The 22,928-nt window shown below is 38.7% G+C and overlaps 1 protein-coding gene across 5 annotated transcripts; it reads left to right on the top strand.

The window, feature by feature from the left end:
• Positions 1–285: 285 nt before the first annotated feature.
• LOC120081239 (F-box protein At3g54460) lies at positions 286–22,387 on the top strand. 5 transcript variants are annotated; one of them, XM_039035947.1, is made up of 10 exons: positions 287–1,055; positions 2,166–4,763; positions 4,838–5,051; positions 5,144–5,185; positions 5,288–5,392; positions 5,472–5,531; positions 5,620–5,750; positions 19,530–19,644; positions 21,451–21,600; positions 21,693–22,387. In XM_039035947.1, exons 1-10 carry the CDS (start codon positions 475–477, stop codon positions 21,753–21,755), a joined length of 4,059 nt encoding a protein of 1,352 aa, XP_038891875.1. In that variant the 5' UTR covers positions 287–474; the 3' UTR covers positions 21,756–22,387. The 5 variants fall into 5 exon arrangements, 4 of the variants coding, with proteins under 4 accessions (XP_038891877.1, XP_038891875.1, XP_038891874.1 ...); XM_039035948.1 differs by having other exon boundaries at positions 288–580; positions 720–1,055; positions 5,144–5,392; XR_005482731.1 differs by lacking the exon at positions 21,693–22,387 and adding an exon at positions 17,935–18,030 and having other exon boundaries at positions 286–1,055; positions 5,144–5,392; positions 21,451–21,477.
• The last annotated feature ends 541 nt before the right edge of the window (positions 22,388–22,928 follow it).

The raw sequence follows: 22,928 nt of genomic DNA, 5'->3' as shown, positions 1-22,928 counted from the left end.
GGTTGAAAAATATTTAATTTTTAAAAAATACATCCTGTATAAAATTGAAATGAATATTTGAAAAACTAGATGTTTTTTAAAATTGAAAGATTAAACATAAAAATAAAAATAAAACTTCAAAAGTTAAGGTAAAGTAGAAAAATCATAGTTGCATGAATAGAAAAAAAGAAAAGAAGTTTCATTATTATATTGAGAGAAAAAAAATGTAATTAAACAGTTTTTCAACATAAAAAGAATATTATATATTTGTCCGCTGATAGTTTCCAGACCGGGCCCACATTCATAACCAGTGAAAATTAGAAAAGGAAAAAGAAAAAACCGACAGATGACCAATCTTGCTGCTATTCCCATGGCGGTCTTCGCTTCGAACAATGTACGCCCCTAGTCTACTCGTTACAGCAATCAACAAGCGTCAAATTTCTCAATTCTCATTCATCCAATATCCTCAATCACTTCTCAATCCGAGCTTCTCCAATGGATAACGGCGACGACTTCTCCGACTACAAGCTCTGTGGCTTCTTGTGTGTGGTTCTTGCCGTTCCTTCGCCGCAATCCGAACTTCTGAATGTTCTACGTCCAGGTACGCGTTGTTATGTCTCCGCTGAGGGTTCTGATGTTTCTTTTACTTCCGAAAACGGTGTCATGCTTTCTCCGATTGAACCAAACCCCAAATCGGTCTCCAATCCCCGCGTTTTACCTCAAGATTCCGAGCAATGTAGGGGGACGGTAGGCGGAGAGGGCATTGGTGCGGTGGAGATTGGTGATTTAACTCCGAAGCGCCAGGTTTCTGCGAGGGGAAGTAGGAGCTCCAGGAAGAAGAGGACGAATAGGATGGGGCTGGTTCATGGCAGCATGAGCGTTGTGTACCAAATTCACGCTCTGGTAGTACACAAGTGCTTGAAGATTGATGCGCAGGTAATTTTTGTTGACATTGGCGTTGATGAGGACGCCAGAGCTGTGTTGTTGGTTGATGTTCACCTTCCCGTTGAATTGTGGTCCGGTTGGCAGTTTCCTAGATCCAAGACGGTTGCTGGTGCGCTCTTTAAGCATTTGAGGTGATGGACTGCTTTAATTTGCTTCGTTTTTTATCCCGGTTGGGTTGGAATTCGAGTTTGTACTTTTGAGTGACTTTCCTCTGCATTATTAATGAGGAATTGGAGTGGCTAGCTACTCGTTTATTTTTTGAATAATCAGATTGACGCGCAAAAAAATTGTCTTTTGCCCTACCAAAGAACTACAGTATGTTCAAACTATCTATCTACATGAATGGCATTTTTTTTATCTACAAATCAAGGAACCTTTATACTTTACATAGTTGCTTGAAGATCTTTAGAGATCTGATATAAGTTGTAACTCCGACCATAAACCCATATCATCCCTCCATACAATTTGTAGACACCAGTTCATATAGGTGAAAAAAAGTAGAGTTTCCATTCCTTTATTAAACTACCTAAACCTGGATTTTTGCATCTTATTGGTTATCTCAAGCTTTCATCTCCTTCAACTTCAGTTTCACGATTCTTATTTGGACATAAACAATTTTCTTCTTCAAAATTTTGCACAAATTAATCTTCTTTATCATCGGCTCCTTTCTATGGAGATCCGAAGTAACAATTTATTCCGCTCTCTGATAATATTCTTAGTAGCCTTTGCATGATATAGTCATAGAGAAACCAGACCTCCATTACACGCTAGAAAGGCACTTAAAAGAGAGTGGTATTGTTGTGAAAAATTCTTGAATTTTAACGGAGCTAAGTGTAGATATTGCCCTAGTGATTGAGTTATTGAAAGGGAAGAAATGAAAGGATCTCTTTGATGACAAATTCGAAAGTTCTTGATGTTTTGTTCCCTTATTTACTTTTAATAATTGTTGTGGCACCTTATTTCTTTTAGAGGCCAAGTAGTCTCTCTCTCTCTCTCTCTTTTTTTTTTTTAATAAAAAAAATTATTATTATTATTTTTATTTGTTTTTAAATCTCCCTCTTTTTGTTTCAATAATCAAGATTGGTATGAGTTGTTATCTATAGCTGTCTATTCGTTCTTATTTGTTTATTTTTTTCCTCTGTTAAGTAGGACCTTCACTCCTATTTCTTTTCATAGCCTTTCTTTTAATGGATTTTTGTTTCATACAAATGTTGTAAGTTTAATATGTTATATATTTTCAGTTGTGAATGGCAAGAGAGAAACTCTATACTTGTTGGAAAAGACCACTCTCAAGCTGCACATATGTTTAGGAAGAGTGTGTGGAATCTCGCAGAATGTCATGTCCACAGTTGCAAATTGCACAATAGTTCCGGAGGTTCTCCAAATAGAAGGCTCTTTGAACTTCATGAAATATTTAGAAGCTTGCCAAGTATTCTTAACTCAAGTGAACGTGAACATACGAGAATGCAACCAGAGGATGATTACTTTCAATCGGGCATATGGGACATATCAGATGACATTCTATTTAATATACTGAAAGCTCTTCGCCCCTTGGATCTTGTTAGGGTTGCTTCAACTTGCCGCCATTTGAGATCCTTAGCTGCATCAATCATGCCATGCATGAAACTCAAATTGTATCCTCATCAACAGGCAGCTGTCGAATGGATGTTACATCGTGAGCGCAATGCTGAAGTATTCTACCATCCTTTATATGCACCTTTTTCAACAGAAGATGGCTTTTCATTTCACGTAAATACTGTTACTGGTGAAATAGTCACTGGGGGGGCCCCAGCTATCACTGATTTTCGTGGGGGGCTTTTTTGTGATGAACCTGGCTTAGGAAAGACAATAACTGCACTGTCCCTTATCTTAAAGACTCAAGGAACATTAGCAGAGCCACCACCTGGAGTACAGATTGTTTGGTGCACACATAATGGCAATCGTAAATGTGGTTACTATGAGGTTAGCAGTAATAGTAATACTAGCACCAACCATTTCTTGGTGAAGGAAGCTGTGGCTTGGAATTCTCTCAAAGGATTGGAGGACTTAACATATCATACACCTAAAAGGGCAAGGGTGACAACTTTGGATGATAGACATACAGTAACTAATGATTCATGTGCTGTCAATGAGCTGAGGTCTCCATCATCTGCAGACTATGCAAAAGCAGTTCATGTGGTTCGATGCACCAGGAGCTTGAGTAGTAGTGTCAAGAGAAATCTTCTTCTCGCGTATGAAGGAGCATCTAGCCTTTCCAAAGAACTGAATGATGGTAAAAAGTCAACTAGAACACGGACAAGGAAGTTTCCTGCTGGGGCAAAGAAAGTTGGTGTATCTAATGGATTCACAAACAACTATGAGATACCCTGGACAACCAATGCAGATAAATTAGAATATAATGACACATGGGTTCAGTGTGATGCTTGTCACAAGTGGCGGAAGCTTGCAGAAACTTCTATAGCTGATTCTAGTGCAGCTTGGTTTTGTAGTATGAACACTAATCCTTTTTACCAAAGTTGCAGTGTTCCAGAAGAATCTTATGATAAGTGCCGTCCAATTACTAATATTCTAGGATTCTACACCAAAGAAACTTCTGGAGGAGAGGAGAAAAATATTTCGTTCTTCACCAGTGTGCTCAAGGAAAACCGTGCATTGATAAATTCTGGAACAAAAAGAGCCTTGACTTGGCTATCTAGTCTTGCGCCTGAAAAAGTTTCAGAAATGGAAAGAACTGGTTTAAGAAGTCCTATATTAACATCTTATGTGGTTCCTGGTGGTAATGTCCGTGGTTTTCATCAAATATTTGAAGCATTTGGTTTAGTACGAAAAATGGTAAAAGGCACTATGAGATGGTACTACCCGCAGAATCTTCACAACTTGGCATTTGATGTTGCTGCTTTGAGAATTGCACTGAGCGAGCCTATAGATTTGGTCCGGTTATATTTATCAAGAGCAACCTTGATTGTCGTTCCATCAAATCTAGTTGATCACTGGAAGACTCAAATTCAAAAACATGTCAGACCCGGTCAGTTACTGGTTTATGTATGGACTGATCATAGAAAACCTTCTGCACATTGTCTAGCATGGGATTATGATGTTATCATTACCACATTTAGTCGGTTAAGTGCAGAATGGGGGCCACGGAAGAGAAGTATATTAATGCAAGTGCATTGGCATAGGGTCATTTTAGATGAAGGGCACACCCTTGGCTCTAGTCTTAACTTGACAAACAAGTTGCAAATGGCTGTTTCATTGGTATCTTCAAATCGCTGGATACTAACCGGAACTCCAACTCCTAACACACCTAATAGTCAGCTTTCACATCTTCAACCATTACTTCGGTTTCTTCATGAAGAAGCCTATGGTCAGAATCATAAGTCATGGGAGGCTGGTATTCTCAGACCTTTTGAGGCAGAGATGGAGGAAGGAAGGTTACTTTTGTTGAACTTACTTCGTAGGTGTATGATTAGTGCAAGAAAGACAGACTTGTTAACAATCCCACCTTGCGTCAAGAAAGTAAAATACCTAAATTTTACAGAAGAGCATGCTCGAAGTTACAATGAACTTGTAGTCACAGTACGGCGTAATATATTAATGGCTGACTGGAATGATCCTTCTCATGTTGAAAGTTTACTGAATCCGAAGCAATGGAAATTTCGAAGCACAACAATCAAGAACATCAGACTGTCTTGCTGTGTGGCAGGACATATTAAAGTTGCAGAAGCTGGTGAAGATATTCAGGAAACCATGGATATTCTTGTTGATGATGGTCTGGATCCTATGTCACAGGAGTATTCTTTTATAAAATATAATCTCCTTTATGGTGGGAGCTGTTCTAGGTATTTTTTCACTTTAATTCATGCTGACTCTTTCACATTGTTTTATTTTTACTAATCAAAGAATGCTTGTATAGGTGTGGGGAGTGGTGTCGTTTACCTGTGATTGCACCATGTAGGCATCTTCTGTGCCTTGATTGTGTTGCTCTGGACAGTGAAGGGTGCACATTTCCTGGCTGTGGTAAATTATATGTGATGCAGACTCCTGAAACCTTAGCACGGCCAGAAAATCCCAACCCAAAGTGGCCTGTCCCCAAAGACCTTATTGAGTTGCAGCCGTCATATAAGCAAGTAGGGTGACTACGAGAGATAGTTACTTGAAAATTTTGGTTTCTAACTTTATCAACATAGGATCAACTGATCATGGTGTGTGATATTTACAGGATAACTGGGATCCTGATTGGCAATCAACATCTAGCAGTAAAGTTACATATCTCATTCAGAGATTAAAAGCTTTAAGTGAAGCAAATGATGAAGCTGCTTTGGTCCCTTCCCCTTTATTGTCTAAATCTGATGCACTACTGCAGGAAGTTGACCACTCAAGGCCTATCACTTCAGATCATGGAATAATCAGGGATAAAGTTCTTATTTTCTCTCAATTTCTTGAGCATATTCATGTCATTGAACAACAGGTAACTGTTCTGTCTTTGTCCCTAAATTTCAGGAATTTTCTACCATCATCTGTTCTTAACACCATTTCTCCTTGGCCAGTTAACCATTGCAGGCATCAGATTTGCTGGCATGTATAGTCCGATGCATGCTAGTAATAAGGTGTGGCATTTATTTCTATCATGTCCAGAATGTGTATAGATACCTAGGCATGGTGCTGGTGTGCAATGATTCTGTTTCATCTGTGCAGATGAAGTCGTTGACCATGTTTCAGCATGATGCAAGCTGCATGGTGCTTTTGATGGATGGAAGTGCAGCATTGGGTCTTGATTTGAGCTTTGTAACTTACGTATTTCTGATGGAGCCAATCTGGGACAGAAGGTATTACAAAAACATTATATGTTTGAGTTGTTTGATGGATGATTTAAACCTTCCTACAGGACTATACAATAAAAAACAATTTGGCTTGCATGCTTGGGAGCGCCACTACCTAGACGACACTGGCACACGTCACCGCCACCGCCACTGCCGTACAGCTTGAGCGCCGCTACCCAGACGACACCGGTGCACGTCACCGTCACCGCCGTACAGCCTGAGCACCGCTACCCAGACGACAACGGCGCACGTCACCGTCACTGCGTACCTTGCTGTCACCGCCACCGGGCCAATTAGTCCCCATCTTCCTTTCTTTCTTCCTTTTATTTCCCGAAATTATGGAGGTGAAAAGTAGTTGTATTTTTTATCACTTTTTCTGTATGTGGCAAGAAGGCAATGGTTTCTTTGTGGAAGATTTGAAAAGAGGCCAGAAAGTTTTCTTCTCAATAAGTATGGTACAATGGCTTGACACAAGCTTGAAAAGGCTATTGCACGATTCGACCTTTGAATTCTTTTTACTTAAGGAAAGGGTGGACCGAAGTGTTATTTGCCTCTCAAAGTTCCGTGACAAAAATAAATGGTTTGTGGAGTGTGCGGTATGGCCATCAATAGGAGGGAGAAAGAACATCCACATCCTGTATGGAGATGGCAAATCTGGCTGGCAAGATTTCAAAGAAATGGTTAGCTTTGTATTAATAGACCCCTGACCTCCCTGGTTCCCATAGATGAAATTCATTATCCATCAAGCAGCTGCCAGATGCAAGTAGCCCACATTCATTCTCCCTCATCAAAGATCCAGAAAGCAAGCTTTGTAGATGTTTGACAAACAAAAAGGATCCGAAGTTTAATAATACAAGTCTGGAGGAAGCAAGAACAGAAAAGGAGATCACCCAAAATCAAATTATTTCTTGTAAGAGCAAGGAGTTACAGTCCTCTATTTTTGTATCACCAAAAAAGAGCACCTCTTCCTTCTGAGTTTGCAAATGTAACGAAGTGTATAAAGAAGATTTCAGTAATTTATGGATAATATCCAGATTATTTGCGTTCATTGAGTGGAAGGATATATCAAAGTTGTTGGAGGACTACTTCCAATCTAAAGTTGTCATCAACCCGCCTTTTACAGATAAAGCACTGATAAGTATTAGTCAAGGAAATCTGGAAGAATTGATTGAAGTTCCGGGGAAATGGCAGTTGGTTGGGCCATATCACATTCGTTTTGAAAAATGGAATAGATTCAAACACAGCAGACCGGAAGTTATGGAAGGATTTGGCGGTTGGATTTCAATAACGAACTTCCCATTGGACTACTAGTGTAGAAAATCTTTTGAAGCAATTGATGCCTACTTTGGTGGTCTTGAATGTATCTCAATTCAGACCTTAAATATGTTAAGTTGTTCGGAAGATAAGATTAAGGTAATAAACAACTTATGTGGTTTCATGCCCGCGATGATAGAAATCACAGATGAAAATCGGTGAACCTTCTTTTTAAACTTTGGGGATATTGAAATACTTGAAAAGCCAAAAATTGTTCAAGGAGACCTTTTTGTCAAAAACTTCTCCAATCCGATTGATTTAATCAGAATCAATAGTCTTTAAGGATGAAGAGATTGATATTAATGTATTGAATCCAGAATGGTTGTTCTTATCAGCAGAATATTCAAAACAGGGGATTTCAAGAAATCCATTTGCAACTTTGACGAAAGATATTCAACGGAATTTGGCCAAAGATCCATCTACTTCCCCTTGGACAACCCAATCCAAAGCAGAAGAAGTTCAAAAGTTAAACCTGGTTGGTGTGAACACGGCAAAGGAAGTTGAAGAGTCACTTTTAATGAGGAAGGAGAAAATAACGGACACTCCTTCCTTGGGTCCCACCAAGGATGCAACAATTAATATTTTTAGTAAAGAAGTTTTAAATGATTCCCAGCCAAAGTCGGGGGAAATGCCTTCGATGGAACTCCAATGGTCACAGGGTCCTCGATGGTCACTCCAAGTCTCAACAATAACAGGTTAGAGTTCTCTATTTCTTCAAGTCTAGATGTCCCTCCCTCTGTCAATGGTTCACATTCTAGTAATACGTCATCAAAACAGAGTATTAATGGCTCCTCATCTTCCAAATCGACTTTCTTGATACCCCCTGTAATTGAAAATTCCAGTGTTGCAACGGCCAAAAGCACATTAAAAACAAGAAAACTCCCACATCTTTTCAAGTTGTTCCCCAAACATTTTGCAAGAACTAAGAGGTCTAAGTTGAGCTCAAAGAAAAGATTAGGCAACAAGAAGAAAAATACTGAAAGCAACCTCGATTTGTTAGAAGTCTGTTGTGCTCAAGCTCAAGCCATATCTAACTCAAGTTGGTCAGTGTCTTTAAACTCTCAAACAAAACACTTTAATCATTCAGTCTTCTCCCCCCTTAATTCTACGGTTAATTTTTTGAGAGGTACTCAATTATTTCTCCTTCCCAAGCTTTAAAGAAGAAGAAGAAACAGAAGCCGACTCCCCATTCAGCGTTAGTAGCGAAGAAGTTGAGCCTTATGAACAAGAGGATGGGCAAGTGACTCGAAAGAGGAAGGAGATATCAACTTCAGATCTTAATGCCCTGTTCCAGTTTGAGGAAGATCCAGCTGATAAAGAGAAGTTTGAAGTTAACCTTCCACCACTCCAATTAGTGGATATCCCAGATCATTTGAAATCAATAATTGATGATTGGGGAGTAATTTTGGGTTGATCTTCCTTAGTTAAATTATGGGTTCTATAATTGGTAATTTCAAGATGAAAATTGTTTCGTGGAATACAAGAGGTTTGAAGGATGTCAATAAGAGATTGGCACTCAAGAGATTTTTGAAAAAACATGATTTGGACTTAGTGTTGATACAAGAGTCAAAGAAAGAAAACTTCGATATTGGGTTCATCAAATCTATATGGAGCTCTAAAGACATAGGTTGGGAATTTGTGGAATCATTTGGTAAGTCAGGAGGAATGTTGACATTATGGGACAAGAGTAAGCTCTCGATTGCCAAATCTCTCAAAGGAGGATATTCACTTTTAGTTAAATGCATTATAGTGTGTAAGAAGACGTGTTGGGTTACAAACATGTATGGTCCAAATGATTACAAGGAGAGAAATTTGTATGGCCCGAATTGCTTTCCCTCTCAGCTTGTTCATAAGCACGGTGTACTAGAGGAGATTTCAACATCAATAAATGGGCTCATGAGCAATTTCCGTTTGATAGAGTCACCAAAGGTATGAGGAAGTTTAATAATTTCATTGATGAAGCTAATCTTTTGGAAATTCTTCTTTCCAGTGGCAGCTACACTTGGTCCCGAGAAGGCAGTTCTACTTCAAGGTCACTAATCGACCGGTTTTTTGTTACTAAAGTTTGGGATGATGAGTTTGAAAATACTAGAGTCAGCCAACAAGCTCGATTATTTTCAGATCATTTCCCTTTTGTTACTTGAAGCTGGATCTTTTAACTGGGGGCCCTTCTCCTTTTTGATTTTGCAATAGCTGGCTGCAAAATAAAGAATGTTCCAAAATCATTGAAAAGACTTGGAACAGTAGTAGATCGGCTGGATGAGCTGGTTTTGCTCTTAGTACTAAGATGAGAAGGTGAAAAGCACAGTCAAAGCATGGTTTACTGATTATCAGGAATTACAAAAAAGAAAGGAAGAGGAATTACTAAAAGAAATTGAAAAATGGGATGCTTTGGCTGAAACAGTCAACTTTTCAGATCTGGAATTTGATATTAGAACATCTTTGAAGGCAGAATTGATGTCAATATACAGGATAGAGGAGCTAAATTTATTGCAAAAGAGCAAGTTGAATTGGATAAGGTTGGGAGATGAAAATACAAGTTTCTTTAATCGATTTTTAGCAGCCAAAAAGAGAAGAAATTTAACAACTGAATTGGTAAACGACCAAGGGGAACCAACCAAATCTTTTCGAGAGATTGAAAGTCTAATCTTGGGATTTTATGAGCAATTATACTCTAAAGTTCCCGGAGTTAGATTCATGCCGTTGAACTTTGATTGGCATAAATTCAATCCAGAATTCTGTTCTTACAGGCAGATTTTCAGAGTCAGAATTGAAGTCAACAGTTAAGGCACTTGGTAAGAGTAAAGCTCCTGGTCCGGACAGCTTCACAGTTGAATTTCCAGTCTTTATTTGAAGATTTTTACAAGAATGGCAAGCTAAATGCATGCATTCAGGAAAATTTATTTGTTTAATTCAAAAGAAAGAGAATGCTACTGCTGTTAAGGACTTCCGGCCAATTAGTCTCGCTACTTTAGCTTACAAAGTTATTGTTAAGGTTCTTGCTGAAAGGTTGGAAAAAGTTATGCCTTCTATTATTGCTCTTACTCAAAGTGCCTTCACAGAAGGAAGACAAATTTTGGATCCAATTTTGATAGCTAATGAGGTGGTGGAGGAATATTGAGTTTGATGAAAAATAGAGTAGGGAAAGAAAAATAGCACACCAAGATTTTACGTGGAAAACCCTAATTAGGGAGAAAAACCACATGATAAGGGAATTCTTATTAGAAAACTGATACAAAGAAATACAACAGACCACCAACTTAAATAGAGAATAGGGAAACCCTAGGGTATAATGAAAAAGACAAAAATGGCTCTAGAGTGCAAAACCCTAATTTCAACACTCCCCCTCAAGTTGGGGCGTAGATGTCAATAAGACCCAACTTGCTCACACATACATTAAACAACTGTCTGGGTAGTCCCTTTGTTAGGACATCTGCAATCTATTGATTGGAAGGAATATAAGGAACACAAATGTTGCCACTATCAAGTCTTTCCTTGATAAAATGCCGATCAATCTCCACATGGTTTGTTCTGTCATGTTGAACAGGGTTATTTGCTATGCTTATGGCTGCTTTATTATCATAGTAGAGTTTCATTGGACCGGTATGTTCTTGATCAAGGTCTTTCAAAACTTTTTCAAACCAAATCTCTTCATAGATTCCCAGACTCATGGCCCTGTATTCTGCCTCGGCACTACTTCTGGCAACGACACCTTGCTTTTTGCTTCTCCATATAACAAGGTTGCCCCACACAAAGGTACAATACCCTGATGTTGATTTTTTGTCTACTACAGATCCTGCCCAATTAGCATCGGTGTAAACTTCGATGCATCGCCTTTCAGCTTTCCTGAACATCAAGCCTTTCCCTAGAGAGGTTTTCAGATATCTCAAGATGCGCTCTACTGCCCTTATGTGTTTTCATATGGAGACTGCATGAACTGACTTACCATACTTACTACATAAGAGATGTCAGGTCTAGTATGAGAGAGATATATTAATTTCCCAACAAGTCTCTAATATCTTTCTTTGCTCACTGGAACACCTTTACTCATATTACTTAACTTTGCATTTGCTTCTATAGGGGTATCAACCGGTTTGCAACCCGTCATACCTGTTTCCTTAAGCAAGTCCAGAGTATACTTCCGTTGGGAAACTGAAATTCCTTCTTTCGATCGAGCTACTTCCATTCCAAGGAAATATCTTAGTTTTCCAAGGTCTTTGATTTCGAATTCCTTAGCCATCTTTGCCTTCAATCGATCAATCTCTGAGGTATCATTGCCTGAAATAACAATGTCATCAACATAAACAATCAAAACTGCAATTTTCCCGAATACTGACCTTTTAGTAAACAGAGTATGATCAGAATGACCCTGTTTATATCCTTGCAACTTTACAAACATAGTAAATCTGCCAAACCAAGCCCTTGGTGACTGATTTAGCCCATATAAGGACTTTCTTAATCTGCAAATTCGGTGATTAAACTGTTTCTCGAATCCTGGGGGAGGGCTCATATAGACTTCTTCCTCCAGTTCTTCGTTAAGAAAGACATTCTTCACATCAAGCTGGTGAAGGGGCCAATCCTTATTAACTGCAACAGAAAGGAGGACCCGAATTGTGTTTAGCTTTGCAACGGGCGAAAAAGTCTAGGAATAATCAACCCCAAAAGTCTAAGTAAAACCCCTGACAACTAATCTGGCTTTGTATCTGTCAATACTTTATTGTGAACACCTATTTACATCCAACTGCTTTATGAACACTTGGAAGATTGACTTGATCCCACGTATGATTTTTCTCGAAAGCTCTCATTTCTTTCATAACCGCAGCTTTCCATTCAGGACTTTCCAACGCTGTGTGTATACTGTTTGGTATCACCACTGTGTCTAGATTTGTAGTGAGGGCCTTGAACTCAGGAGACAAATTACTATAGGACAAGTAACTCTGCAACGGATATTTAGTACATGATCTAGTACCTTTCCTTAGGGCAATCGGAAGAGCAAGGGGTTCATCTCTGTCTTTACTTTCTTCTGACATACTGTACTCACCCTCCGGTTCTGTTATTTTCCCACTCTCAACAATTTTTTCAGCGGGAATAAGAGATGCTTCTTTTCCAGGTTCTACCATGTTCTCAAGAGTCACATAATCATCTGTCTTTGCACCATCATCGACCTCAATCACATCTTTGCTGTCATTATCTTTCTTGCTTTTGCTCTCAATATTTTCAACACAAGCATTAGTTTTATCACATTTATTATTATGATCAGGGATAGGACTACTAGTACCTGGAACTGATCTCTGTTCAGACTTATGAACTGGAGTCGGAGAGATAACAGGCGGCGCTATTTTCTTCATGAGATTCTTCCTATAGTATTTGATCCAAGGGACTTGTTTGGTTGGGAGGATAGGTGCATTGGTACTGATATTGACATCAAGGATAGGTTCAGGTTCAGGTAAGGCAGAAAGGTTGGGACCCAAATTGGTTTCTTCACTGGAATGCTCCCCTTGAAGAGAACCATTGGGAAAGAATGGATGATCTTCAAAGAATGTCACATTCATAGAGACAGTATTTTCTTGAAGGAGGATGATAACACTTGTACCCACGCTGATGTAGAGGGTACCCTACAAAAACGCATTTTTGTGTCCGAGGGGTAAACTTGGTACGGTTAGGTCTGTGTGTATGGTCGAATACCACATAGCCAAAGACACGAAGGGGTACATCAAAAAGAAGTCTAGAGTTTGGGTAAGACTCTTTGAAGAAATCTAAGGGAGTTTGGAATTTTAGGACCCGGGATGACATGCGGTTTATTAGCTGGGCTACTGTCAAGATAGCATCACCCCACAAATAAGAAGGATTGGAAGTTGACAACATAAGTGATCGGGCAACTTCAACAAGGTGACGATTTTTCCGTTCGGCCACTCCATTTTGTTGAGGAGTGTACGCACAGGAACTCTGATAGACAACACCTTTGGAGACTAGGAATTCACGTAAGGCGTTACTAAGGTACTCTCGACCATTATCACTCCGGAGAATAGCGATTTTGACATTGAACTGGGTTTTTATAGAATTGTAAAATTGTTGGAAAACTGAAGTAACTTCTGATTTATCTGTTAGAAGGAAAACCCATGTTAGTCGAGTATGATCGTTAATAAAGGTTACAAACCAACGGTTCCCAGTTATGGTAGTGACTGGTGATGGACCCCAGACATCCCTATGGAACAGGGTAAACGGTTTAGAGGGCTTATAAGGCTGAGAAGAGAAAGAAACACGAGGCTATTTGGCTTGGACATACACATCACATTTCAATTTAGAAATATTAACATTGCGAAAAGATGAGGAAACAAATAATTCATATACTGGAAATTAGGATGGCCTAGGCGATAATGCCATAACATATAATCAGTTTCAGAAACAGAAAAATGGGAAGAAAAAAAACTAGTCCTATCATATATCCTAAAGGAAGCTTCTTCAGTGAGGAAATAGAGTCCCTTGTCATGCCGGGTAGTGCCAATCGTCATCCCCGAGCTCAGATCCTGAAAAACAACATCATCAGGTGAGAAGATAACACGACACTTCAAATCGCTTGTAAGTTTACTAATAGATAATAGATTGTAAGACACTTTTGGCACATGCAACACATCTTGGAGGATTAAGCCGGCAAAGGGTGACACCCGTCCTTTTCCAGCAACGGGGGCAAAGGATCCATCTGTAATTCTGATTCTTTCATTTCCAGCACCAGGTTGATAAGACAAAAATTGATCAGAGGAGCCAGTTAAGTGATCTGTGGCTCCTGAGTCTAATATCCACGGTTTATTACCAGTTATACTCACAAGGCCAAAGGAGTGGAAAGTACTTGAATGGGCAATTGCACTTACATCCACTGTAGTAGTAGTGCTTTGAGTGGTTTCTTGATTCTGAGTCTGAGTATCTCCAATAACAGATTCACCTACAAGAGCCCGACTTGGCTGTCGTTTCTTACCATTTGGCAGTCGGCCATGAAGTTTCTAGCACTGATCTTTCGTGTGCTAGGGTTTTTTGCAATGTTCACACACAGGGGGCGGCTTACTGTTCTGTTTATCTTGGACAGGGCCTGATGTTTTGAAAGCAGCGGAATCTGTTGGTGTTACAGGTGTACTGTTCATGGCCCTCGACCTATCTTCCTCCAGGCGAACTTCAGAACAGACTTCCATTAGGAATGGTATTGGTCTGGTCCCCAATATATGACTTCGCACTGTATCAAATTTAGAGTTGAGTCCTGCAAGAAAGTCATACACGCGATCCGTTTCTTCAGACTAATAATGTAACACTCCTCCACAAGGATAGTTCCAAATCATTTCACGACACAAATCCATCTCTTGCCACAAGAGAGACAACTTGTTAAAGTAAGTAGTAACGTCCATTGTTCCCTGTTTGCATTCATGGACCTGCTTACGTAGAGTATATAAACGAGAGGCTTTCAGTCTCTTGGAGTAGAGTTTTTGGGCTGCCTCCCAAATATCACGGGCTATAGCTGCATACAATAAAGGTTTTCCAACCTGAGGTTTCATACTTCCAATCAAAATCGATCTCAACAAAGAATCCTCTCCTTTCCACATTTGCTCTTGGGGATCACCGATTCTTGGTTTTGGTATTTCACCTGTTAGATATCCAAATTTGTGACGGCCTTCAAGGGCAATTTTAATAGATTGGGACCAAGAAAAGTAATTATCATTATTCAACTTTTCTCCTATAATAAAGTCAGAAGAATTGCCTATAGCTCCAGAACATAAATTTGAAGGGTAAGTAGGGAACGGAGTTACCGAGTTATCAGGATATGGGTTTAGATCTGTTGGATCTTGGATGTCGATCTCAGGGCTTCCCCAATAGCAGCAAGCTACTGCTGAAACATCTCGTTCTGTCGTTTAATCTGCAACTGCAACTGGGTAACTTGATCTTGGATTATATTTCCTTGGTCCTGGTGGTATGATGAAGAATCTCCCCCTCCAAACTCATCCATGATCGGCGAAAACTGCCCCATTCGGTTGCTCATACTCGGCTGGAAAACACCCACACTTCTTCCATCTGTCTTTTGGTGCGGCAGTGGCTGAGATGAGACGCCGATCTGAGAGAAGACCGGCAGCAACAGTAACAGACGGGAACTGCTGGGCACGGTCGATCTGGACTGGTCGACGTCATTTGGCAGGGTCTGTGAGCGGTCGGACAGATTTCGACTTCGTTTGGCCGGTCGCTGGTCGTCTTCGTCTGTGCGCGACCAACCAGATGGGTAGCTGTGAGCTGGTCGTCTTCGTCTGCGTGCGACCGGACCAGATGGGTAGCTGCTGGGTTGATGGTCGCTGGTTGCTGGGTCTGGCGGCTGGTCATTTCGTCTGCGAAGGAGTCGGCCGGCGGTGGGTAGGGCGACGGCGGCTGGTCTTCACGAAAGTGGGGAAGAAGAGATTGGAAGTACCTGTCAATGGCTTTTTGGATAATACTGGTTATATCCTGTCTCTTATACACATCTAGATGTGTATAAGAGACGGTTGCTGGGTCTGGCGGCTGGTCATTTCGTCTGCGAAGGAGTCGGCCGGCGGTGGGTAGGGCGGCGGCGGCTGGTCTTCACGAAAGTGGGGAAGAAGAGATTGGAAGTACCTGTTAATGGCTTTTTGGATAATACTGGTTATATCTGGGTTATTGGTTTGAGATTCTCCTGTTGGATTTTCCTCAATGCTAGCCATACTTTCGTCTCCATGCTCTGATACCATGATGAAAAATAGAGTAGGGAAAGAAAAATAGCACACCAAGATTTTACGTGGAAAACTCTAATTAGGGAGAAAACCACGGGATAAGGGAATTCTTATTAGAAAACTGATACAAAGAAATACAACAGACCACCAGCTTAAATAGAAAAAAGGGAAACCCTAGGGTACAATGAAAAAGACAAAAATGCCCCTAGAATACAAAATCCCAATTTCAACAGAGTTAAAAAGAAGAAAGGATGGATTCTGAAACTAGACCTTGAGAAAGCATTCGACCGTGTTGATTGGAGTTTTCTTGAAAAGATTTTGCTGAATAAAAAGTTTGATAAAAATGGGTCAAATGGATTTTGGGATGTATTAAGAGTCCTAGATACTTAGTTTTCATTAATGGTAGACCGAGAGAAAGAATCGTAGCATCAAGAGGTTTCACCCTTTCTCTTTCTTCTTGTTAGTGAAGTATTGGGAGCTCTAGTGGCAAAGCTTCATCAAAGTGGACTGTTTGAAGGTTTTGTGGTGGGAAAGGAGAAGACTCACGTATCCTTACTTCAATTTTCAGATGATACATTAATTTTTTGCAAGTTTGATAATAATATGCTTGCAAAACTAAAGCAAACCATTGATTTGTTTGAATGGTGTTCAGGCCAGAAAGTAAACGGGGAGAAATCAGCCTTGTGCGGAGTTAATGTGGATGAAACTGAGTTGCTATCTGCTGCTGCAAGTTTAAATTGTAAAGCTGAGCATTACCTATCCTCTATCTTGGGTTACCATTGGGTGGCTACCCTAAACAAGTTTCTTTTTGACAACCAGTAATAGATAAAATTCATGCTAAACTTGATAAATGGGATAAATGGAAGAGATTTAATCTATCTAGAGGAGGGAGAACAACTTTATGAGATGGAGGCCTTGGTTTGGGGGGTTTTAAGGCAGAAAATCTGGCTCTCTTAGCAAAGTGGGGTTGGAGATATATCGAAGAGGAAGATTCTCTTTGGAATCAGGTTGTTAGAAACATTCACGGTAAAAATACCTACAACTGGCACATGGCGGGTAGAGAAGGAAGAAGCTTGAGAAGTCCCTGGATTAGTATATCGAGAACGTGGTTGAAGATGGATACTTTGGCTACCTTTAAGCTTAGAAATGGTAGACGAATCGCTTTTTGGTAAGATACTTAGGAAGGTTCAACTCCACTTTGCACTCTTTTTCCAAAACTTTATAGGGTAGCTCTACTTTCGAATGGATCGGTAGCGGACCACTTGGATAACTCTTTGGCGTCTTGGTCAATCACCTTTCGCGTTTACTCAAGGAGGAGGAAATAGTAGAGTTTCAGGGTTTGCTTGGCCAGCTTTCTAATAGGAGAGTGATAGATGACTTTGATAAAAGATCATGATCATTGGAGGGTAATGGGTTTTTTTCAGTAAAATCTCTAACAAACCATTTATCTCCTTCCTCACCGATGGACAATTTCATCTATTAAGGCCTTATGGAAGACAAACTGCCCTAGGTGTGTAAACATCTTTGTGTGGACAATGTTTTATGGTCACCTAAATGTTTCCTCAATAATGCAACAAAAGAGGTCTGCTAGTCGTCTCTCCCCATCCATTTGTATGTTTTGTAAACAGCATGAAGAAGATGCATAACATCTGTTTTTCAGTTGCCCTTACTCAAAATTGTTGGGAGAAATTGTTCACTATTTTCAACTTATCATGGGCTTTTAGCAACGATTTTAAAGAAAACTGACCGCAGCTCCTTTTGGGATCACATTTTAATAAAAATTCTAGTTTGATTTAGATCAATATGGTGTTGACGCTTTGCTGAATGAGATATGGTTCGAAAGAAATCAAAGAGTGTTTCATGATAGGTCCCTTTGTTGGTTGGATCGGTTCGAGATTGCCTGAAGGAATGCCTCTTCGTGGTGCATATTGTCAAAACAATTTGAAGACTATTTTATTTGGGATTCTTACTTAAATTGGAGATCATTCATCTTTCCAGACCATTAATGGAGTCATGTATAGATTTATTTTGTATTTTGTTTGCTGTATTTCTGGTTTTTGTAATCATATTTACGGTTTAGTTTGTATTTTCGCATGTATGTAGTCTATTTTGGTCTATTAATGCTTCATTGTAAGGGTTTTCTTTTCCTTTAAATTTAGGTTGTAGGAAATGATGAGGGCGCTAAGGAGGTGTCAACCTAGTTGAGATGTCCGGATGCGCCTCCTGATCCATAGGACTCATATTTTAAACTCTTGGTATATCTCTCTTATACTTTTAGCTTTGTCTCGTTTTAGTATATCAATAAAGAGACTTGTTTCCCTTTCCTAAAAAAAAGAAAAACAATTTGGTTTGCACGATCTCAAATACTCTTGCAGCAGATCTGATTTTTGGTTGAGAGTGAATCCCGACCATCCTTCTAACCTTTCACCTGAAGGGAGTTATCACTTCAAGTATACATCTCACATATAGGGAAAACCAAGAACTTTCAAACTTGGTAGAGAGAGTAATTAATGGACGTGTGTCTCTCTCCATTTAATTTGAGCATGTATGAATCTTTGTTTCCTAAACGAGATAGTGGTTAAGGAGAGAAAACATTGGTGGAGTCCATGAAGCGGAATTTTGTTGAAAGATAGGGGTTAGATTAGTTAATTGGATTTTCTCATGCTGTTAGTTATGCTACCACCAAGGATTTTTCGAAACTCATCTACTGACTATTAGTTTGTACCACGAAGAATCAGATTCATTAGGCATGTAGCTTTTGCCTTATTATTACTAATATATTGTTGACCACCATTTTTTTCGATAAGAAAACAGTTAACCATTCAAGTAGTAAGATCTTTTCTTTGAATCCTGACCTTCCTGAAAGAAATCTCTCCTAGCAATCTGAATGAATTGTCCCTTTATGTAGCCAGTTATGACTTTTAACATAAGAGTTAATCTTGCCCGCGTTAATGTAGTGAGTTGTGATTAATACAATCTTACCTCTTTTCAATTTGTCTTGTATTAAAATTTTCAGGTCAATTAGACTAATGTTCGAAGCTCCTAAAGCTCTAGAGTGAATTATGTCTTATTTCCCACCCTTATTTCCATCCCTTTTGACTTGAATGAAAATCTCGTTTTCTACCAAAAAGGGAAAAAAGATTAATAAACATATGTCATAAATGTATAAAGCCAAAAACTAAAACATGATGCAATACTTTTGTGGGAAAGTTGGATCTGTAAAGCCTAACACCAACAAAATTGTTTTCTAAAAATCTGTCAGTTGCAAAAGAGCTGAATGTTTGTCCTCTTTGGCATGAGCAGTTGTAACAAAATATGCACATGAAACCTTTGAATTAGTGATTTTGCAGTCTTCAAAAGATTGTAATCGATTCTAGCTTTCATTCGAAACATTAGAAGCTTACTGGATTTGATCGAGTTAGATGCAGACTCCAGGTTTCTGAATAATAGGGCTTACACCTGCTGTTTTGTTGTTAAACATCTCTAGATACTTGAGGAACAGGCTAATTCATGATTTATTTTCATCCTTCATAGGATGTTATCTTGGTTTCCTATACCTTTCCAGTTCATCATGCATTTTTGCACTTTTAATCTGAGTAATAGATCAATGTTTCTATACATTTGGCTCTGATTTCTCAGCAGATAAAGCATTAATAACTAATCCATTTTGGCCGTTCTGTATTCTTTTTTAGCTGCTCAGCATAGGATTGTTTTCAACTATAGTAATTTGCTCGATTATTTCTCTTTTTTTTAGCATGGAGGAACAAGTGATCAGTCGTGCTCATCGGATGGGTGCTATTCGTCCTATTCATGTTGAAACCTTAGTAATGCATGAAACTATTGAAGAGCAAATGGTACAGTTTCTACAGGTACGTCATAGGCTCTTGAAATACTAGTAGTGGTAGTGGTAGTGATCTTGCATTGGGTATTAACCATCCTGTCCTTATGTGCTCTAGTTTTTGTAATTTTGCATTCTATTTTTTCTGAACTTTGGCTGTTTATTTTTGTAGGTCCCTCCTTTTTTACTTTCATATATCTTGATAAAAGTTGATTTCTTTTCGAAAAAATAAGAACCTTTTTACTTGTGTAATTATATTGCAGTAATGTCTTCTGAAGAACTTACTAAAGGTGTCTTTGATTTCAAAGCTTCAATGTATCGAGATTTGAGCACCTTGGTTCCTTATTCTTGGCAAAACACACCTTTCACATCTGTTATGTTTTGTTTCACACACAAGAAGTCTTTTATTAAAGTGCATGCACAAGAAATAGACAACACAAGATGTTTTCTCCCTCCAATCAATAAAAATTGTAAAGCCTCTATAATTGTAAAATGCTCCAACCAAAGAACTTCTAAAAGATAACATTTTAGAATTCAAGAAACGCCTAAATACCTTGTATGAAGTTTCTTTTTCCATTCTATTGATAAGTGCTAAGATACATCTGGATGAAGAGAGCCTAAAGATTCTACAAGTAACACCTATTAGTGACCTGGAATAACCCCAAAAATCTTCTTCTGGGAAGTCCAGGGGAAAAAAGGCAGATGGTCATGGTTTTTACAATTTTTGTATTGACAACACTAGTTCTGGAAAAGGCTGATCTAGGAATTTTCTATTGAATATGTTCAAAATACTAACCTCGTCCAGGGATCAATAAAAATAATCTCAACATATTTTTTGGAATTTGACTTCCATATTTCCAAAAGGAAAAAAATAAGTGCCTCCGTATGAAAAGAAGAGTCCATGAACATGTAAGACAAGGTGCCAACACATGTCTGGAACTCACCTTCTGAATTCTGGATGAGGGCTTGGAGCAAAATCCTGTAGAATCTTTATCCTGTCAAAGCCATATTCATTTCTATTAATCTGTCCCTGCTGTCAGCTATAGAAACCCTGGAAATGTAAAGAGTTTTTTCTTAAGCCTCATCCGCCCAGTATCTCAGTTTACCTTGAATCTTCTCTCATCAGTCTTCACATTTCTGTAATGTCTCAATCAACTTCATCATCTGCTGGTGCTTAAGATGGAGATTCTTCATCACTGGGTTATCATATCATTAAGATGCTGTGTATTGCTGTGGTTGTCAAGCAGCTTAAGTTCAATCCTTTTCCTATTTGTATAGTAACTAGTAAGTGACTTGCTTTAAGTTAGGTGCTTGAGATCCTTCGTGATTGGGGTTCTCTTATATCATTGTGGGAGGGGGATCTCTCTTCCCCCGCCCTTGGGTTGTCTCTGGTTTCTTCTTTACATTTTTCTTGTTTCTGATGAAAAATGAAAACATTTGATGCTCCGGTTGATTTTTCCATTTGTTGTAGTGCATTGGTTTTTATTAGTGAAAATTGTGACTGCAACATTCCAGTCTCCAGTAGCCAACCTAACTGTCCAAGCATAGTTCTACGACATCATTTATTTGTTGAACTAAAAAAAAGTGTTCCAGCCTCCAGTATATATTTTGTGCCAATTCCATTATCTTGTGTTCTCTAATCCTTGGTACTTTTGTAGGCTACTCTCTTTTGCACTTTCTATGGTTGCTTTTCTTACACTTAAATGGTGGATTTTTCTTAAACATTCCACATCGTTTCGTTTAATGCCTTTTTTTTAGTATGTTTCTTTTAATGCTTTAATCCTCATTATTTATTATTTTCTCATAATGCCTTGTTTTTTTCCCTTTTTAAACGAAGGATACTGATGAGTGCAAAAGATTGATGAAGGAAGAATTTGGCAAGCCTGATTATGAAGGACCACGAGCTCATCGTTCATTGCACGATTTTGCTGGGAGCAATTATCTTTCTCAGCTCAAGTTTGTCAGGACAAATCCTATACTGGAAAAGGTTGTAGAGAATATTTAATTATATAGTGCAGTCTCTGACATATTCTATTGCTGTTAGTGTAGACATAATAAGATTGGTATTACAACTTGAAGGGAAAAATGGAGGCCAACGGTGTCTTCAGTGGCTCAAATGCTATTCATAAAGTCAAGAAATAGAAGTAGCTGTATCTTCATTTTGTTGAGTTCCAAGTTATTGCTGAAGACTGAAGAATTCAATCAGCATATTGTTATTACTTAGGTCTTGAAGAACTTGGATTTACAAAATGTGTATAGTTCAGTAGAGTAGTTTCCGATGGGCAGAAATATAGAGTGAGCTCCGGATCCGGGGTGTATAGAAGTAGCAAACACTCGTAATAGCAAGCGAAAAGGGCAAGCTTTTTATTTGTAATGGTGGGCGGGTCTCATGAGATCTAAGGAATCAAACAAAAGCCACAACAGAGCTATCGAGTATAGTGATTCGGATTCCCTCGCCAGACTCCGTTCCTGGACCCAGCAGCACAGACGGCAGGCCAGGTTTGAATTCAAATTAGACTTTTATTTGTTTGACCTCCTCACATATACGATTTTTTGAGAGGGAAACGTATCCCAATTGAACACTCGCTATAATTTTTTGTTCTGCTCTTATAAGTTGGCCAAGCCATTGAAATATTGATGCAGGTTGTAATACTGCTGGTGTAAGAATGAAAGATGCCATGTATATATAATGTCTACAAAATTTACCATTTAAAAAATCTTCATTTCAAATTTCTGGTTAGATATATTTGATCAATTAACTATATTGTTCCTGACGAAACTTGACTTCTTTCTTGTGCTTTATAAAAGAAATCAATGGTGAGTTATCTGATTTCTTCTCTTCTGCTTTATTCAGTATGTAAAAGGTTGAAATTAGGGCAAGCATCCAAAAAAGGTTGGTTGATTGAGGGGTTTTCTAATTTTGTCTACAAGAAAGCTAAGATCTCTGTATTTCATCATATTATTGAGAAGTAGCCATGAATTATCTTTAGGTAATAAAGGAAAAGGATAGAAATGGAAAACCTCAGTGGTAGTGCTTTTTTTTACTAACTTTCTGATAGAATAATAAATATATATATATAAGATGGAGTGAAGAGAGATTCATTTTCTACCCTCCTTTAAAACTTTTTTGTTTTTTTGTCAAAATCACACCACAAAAATCACAGTAGGTACTCTCAACTTTGGAATTTTGACTAAAATCTCAATGTATTACCACTTTCCTTTCTTTTCTTCCTTTCCTCTCTTGTAGATAAGAATCAATGTATTACTTTCACTAGAGGATTAAATATTCTCTTTGGTAATTCTTATCTTCATTTG

This window comes from Benincasa hispida, chromosome 7, assembly GCF_009727055.1.
Source record: "Benincasa hispida cultivar B227 chromosome 7, ASM972705v1, whole genome shotgun sequence".
NCBI lineage: Eukaryota > Viridiplantae > Streptophyta > Magnoliopsida > Cucurbitales > Cucurbitaceae > Benincasa > Benincasa hispida.
Note: the sequence above shows the minus strand (reverse complement) of the source record. Positions and strands in the feature narration are given on the sequence as shown.

What these genes read in the sequence shown, in the direction of transcription:
- LOC120081239 (XM_039035946.1), top strand. Translation starts at nt 475, where the DNA reads ATGGATAACGGCGACGACTTCTCCGACTACAAGCTCTGTGGCTTCTTG. An exon ending in TTCATGTCATTGAACAACAG is followed by an intron (nt 5,393 to 5,471) that starts GTAACTGTTCTG and finishes CTCCTTGGCCAG; the next exon opens with TTAACCATTGCAGGCATCAG. An exon ending in GAGCCAATCTGGGACAGAAG is followed by an intron (nt 5,751 to 19,529) that starts GTATTACAAAAA and finishes TCTTTTTTTTAG; the next exon opens with CATGGAGGAACAAGTGATCA.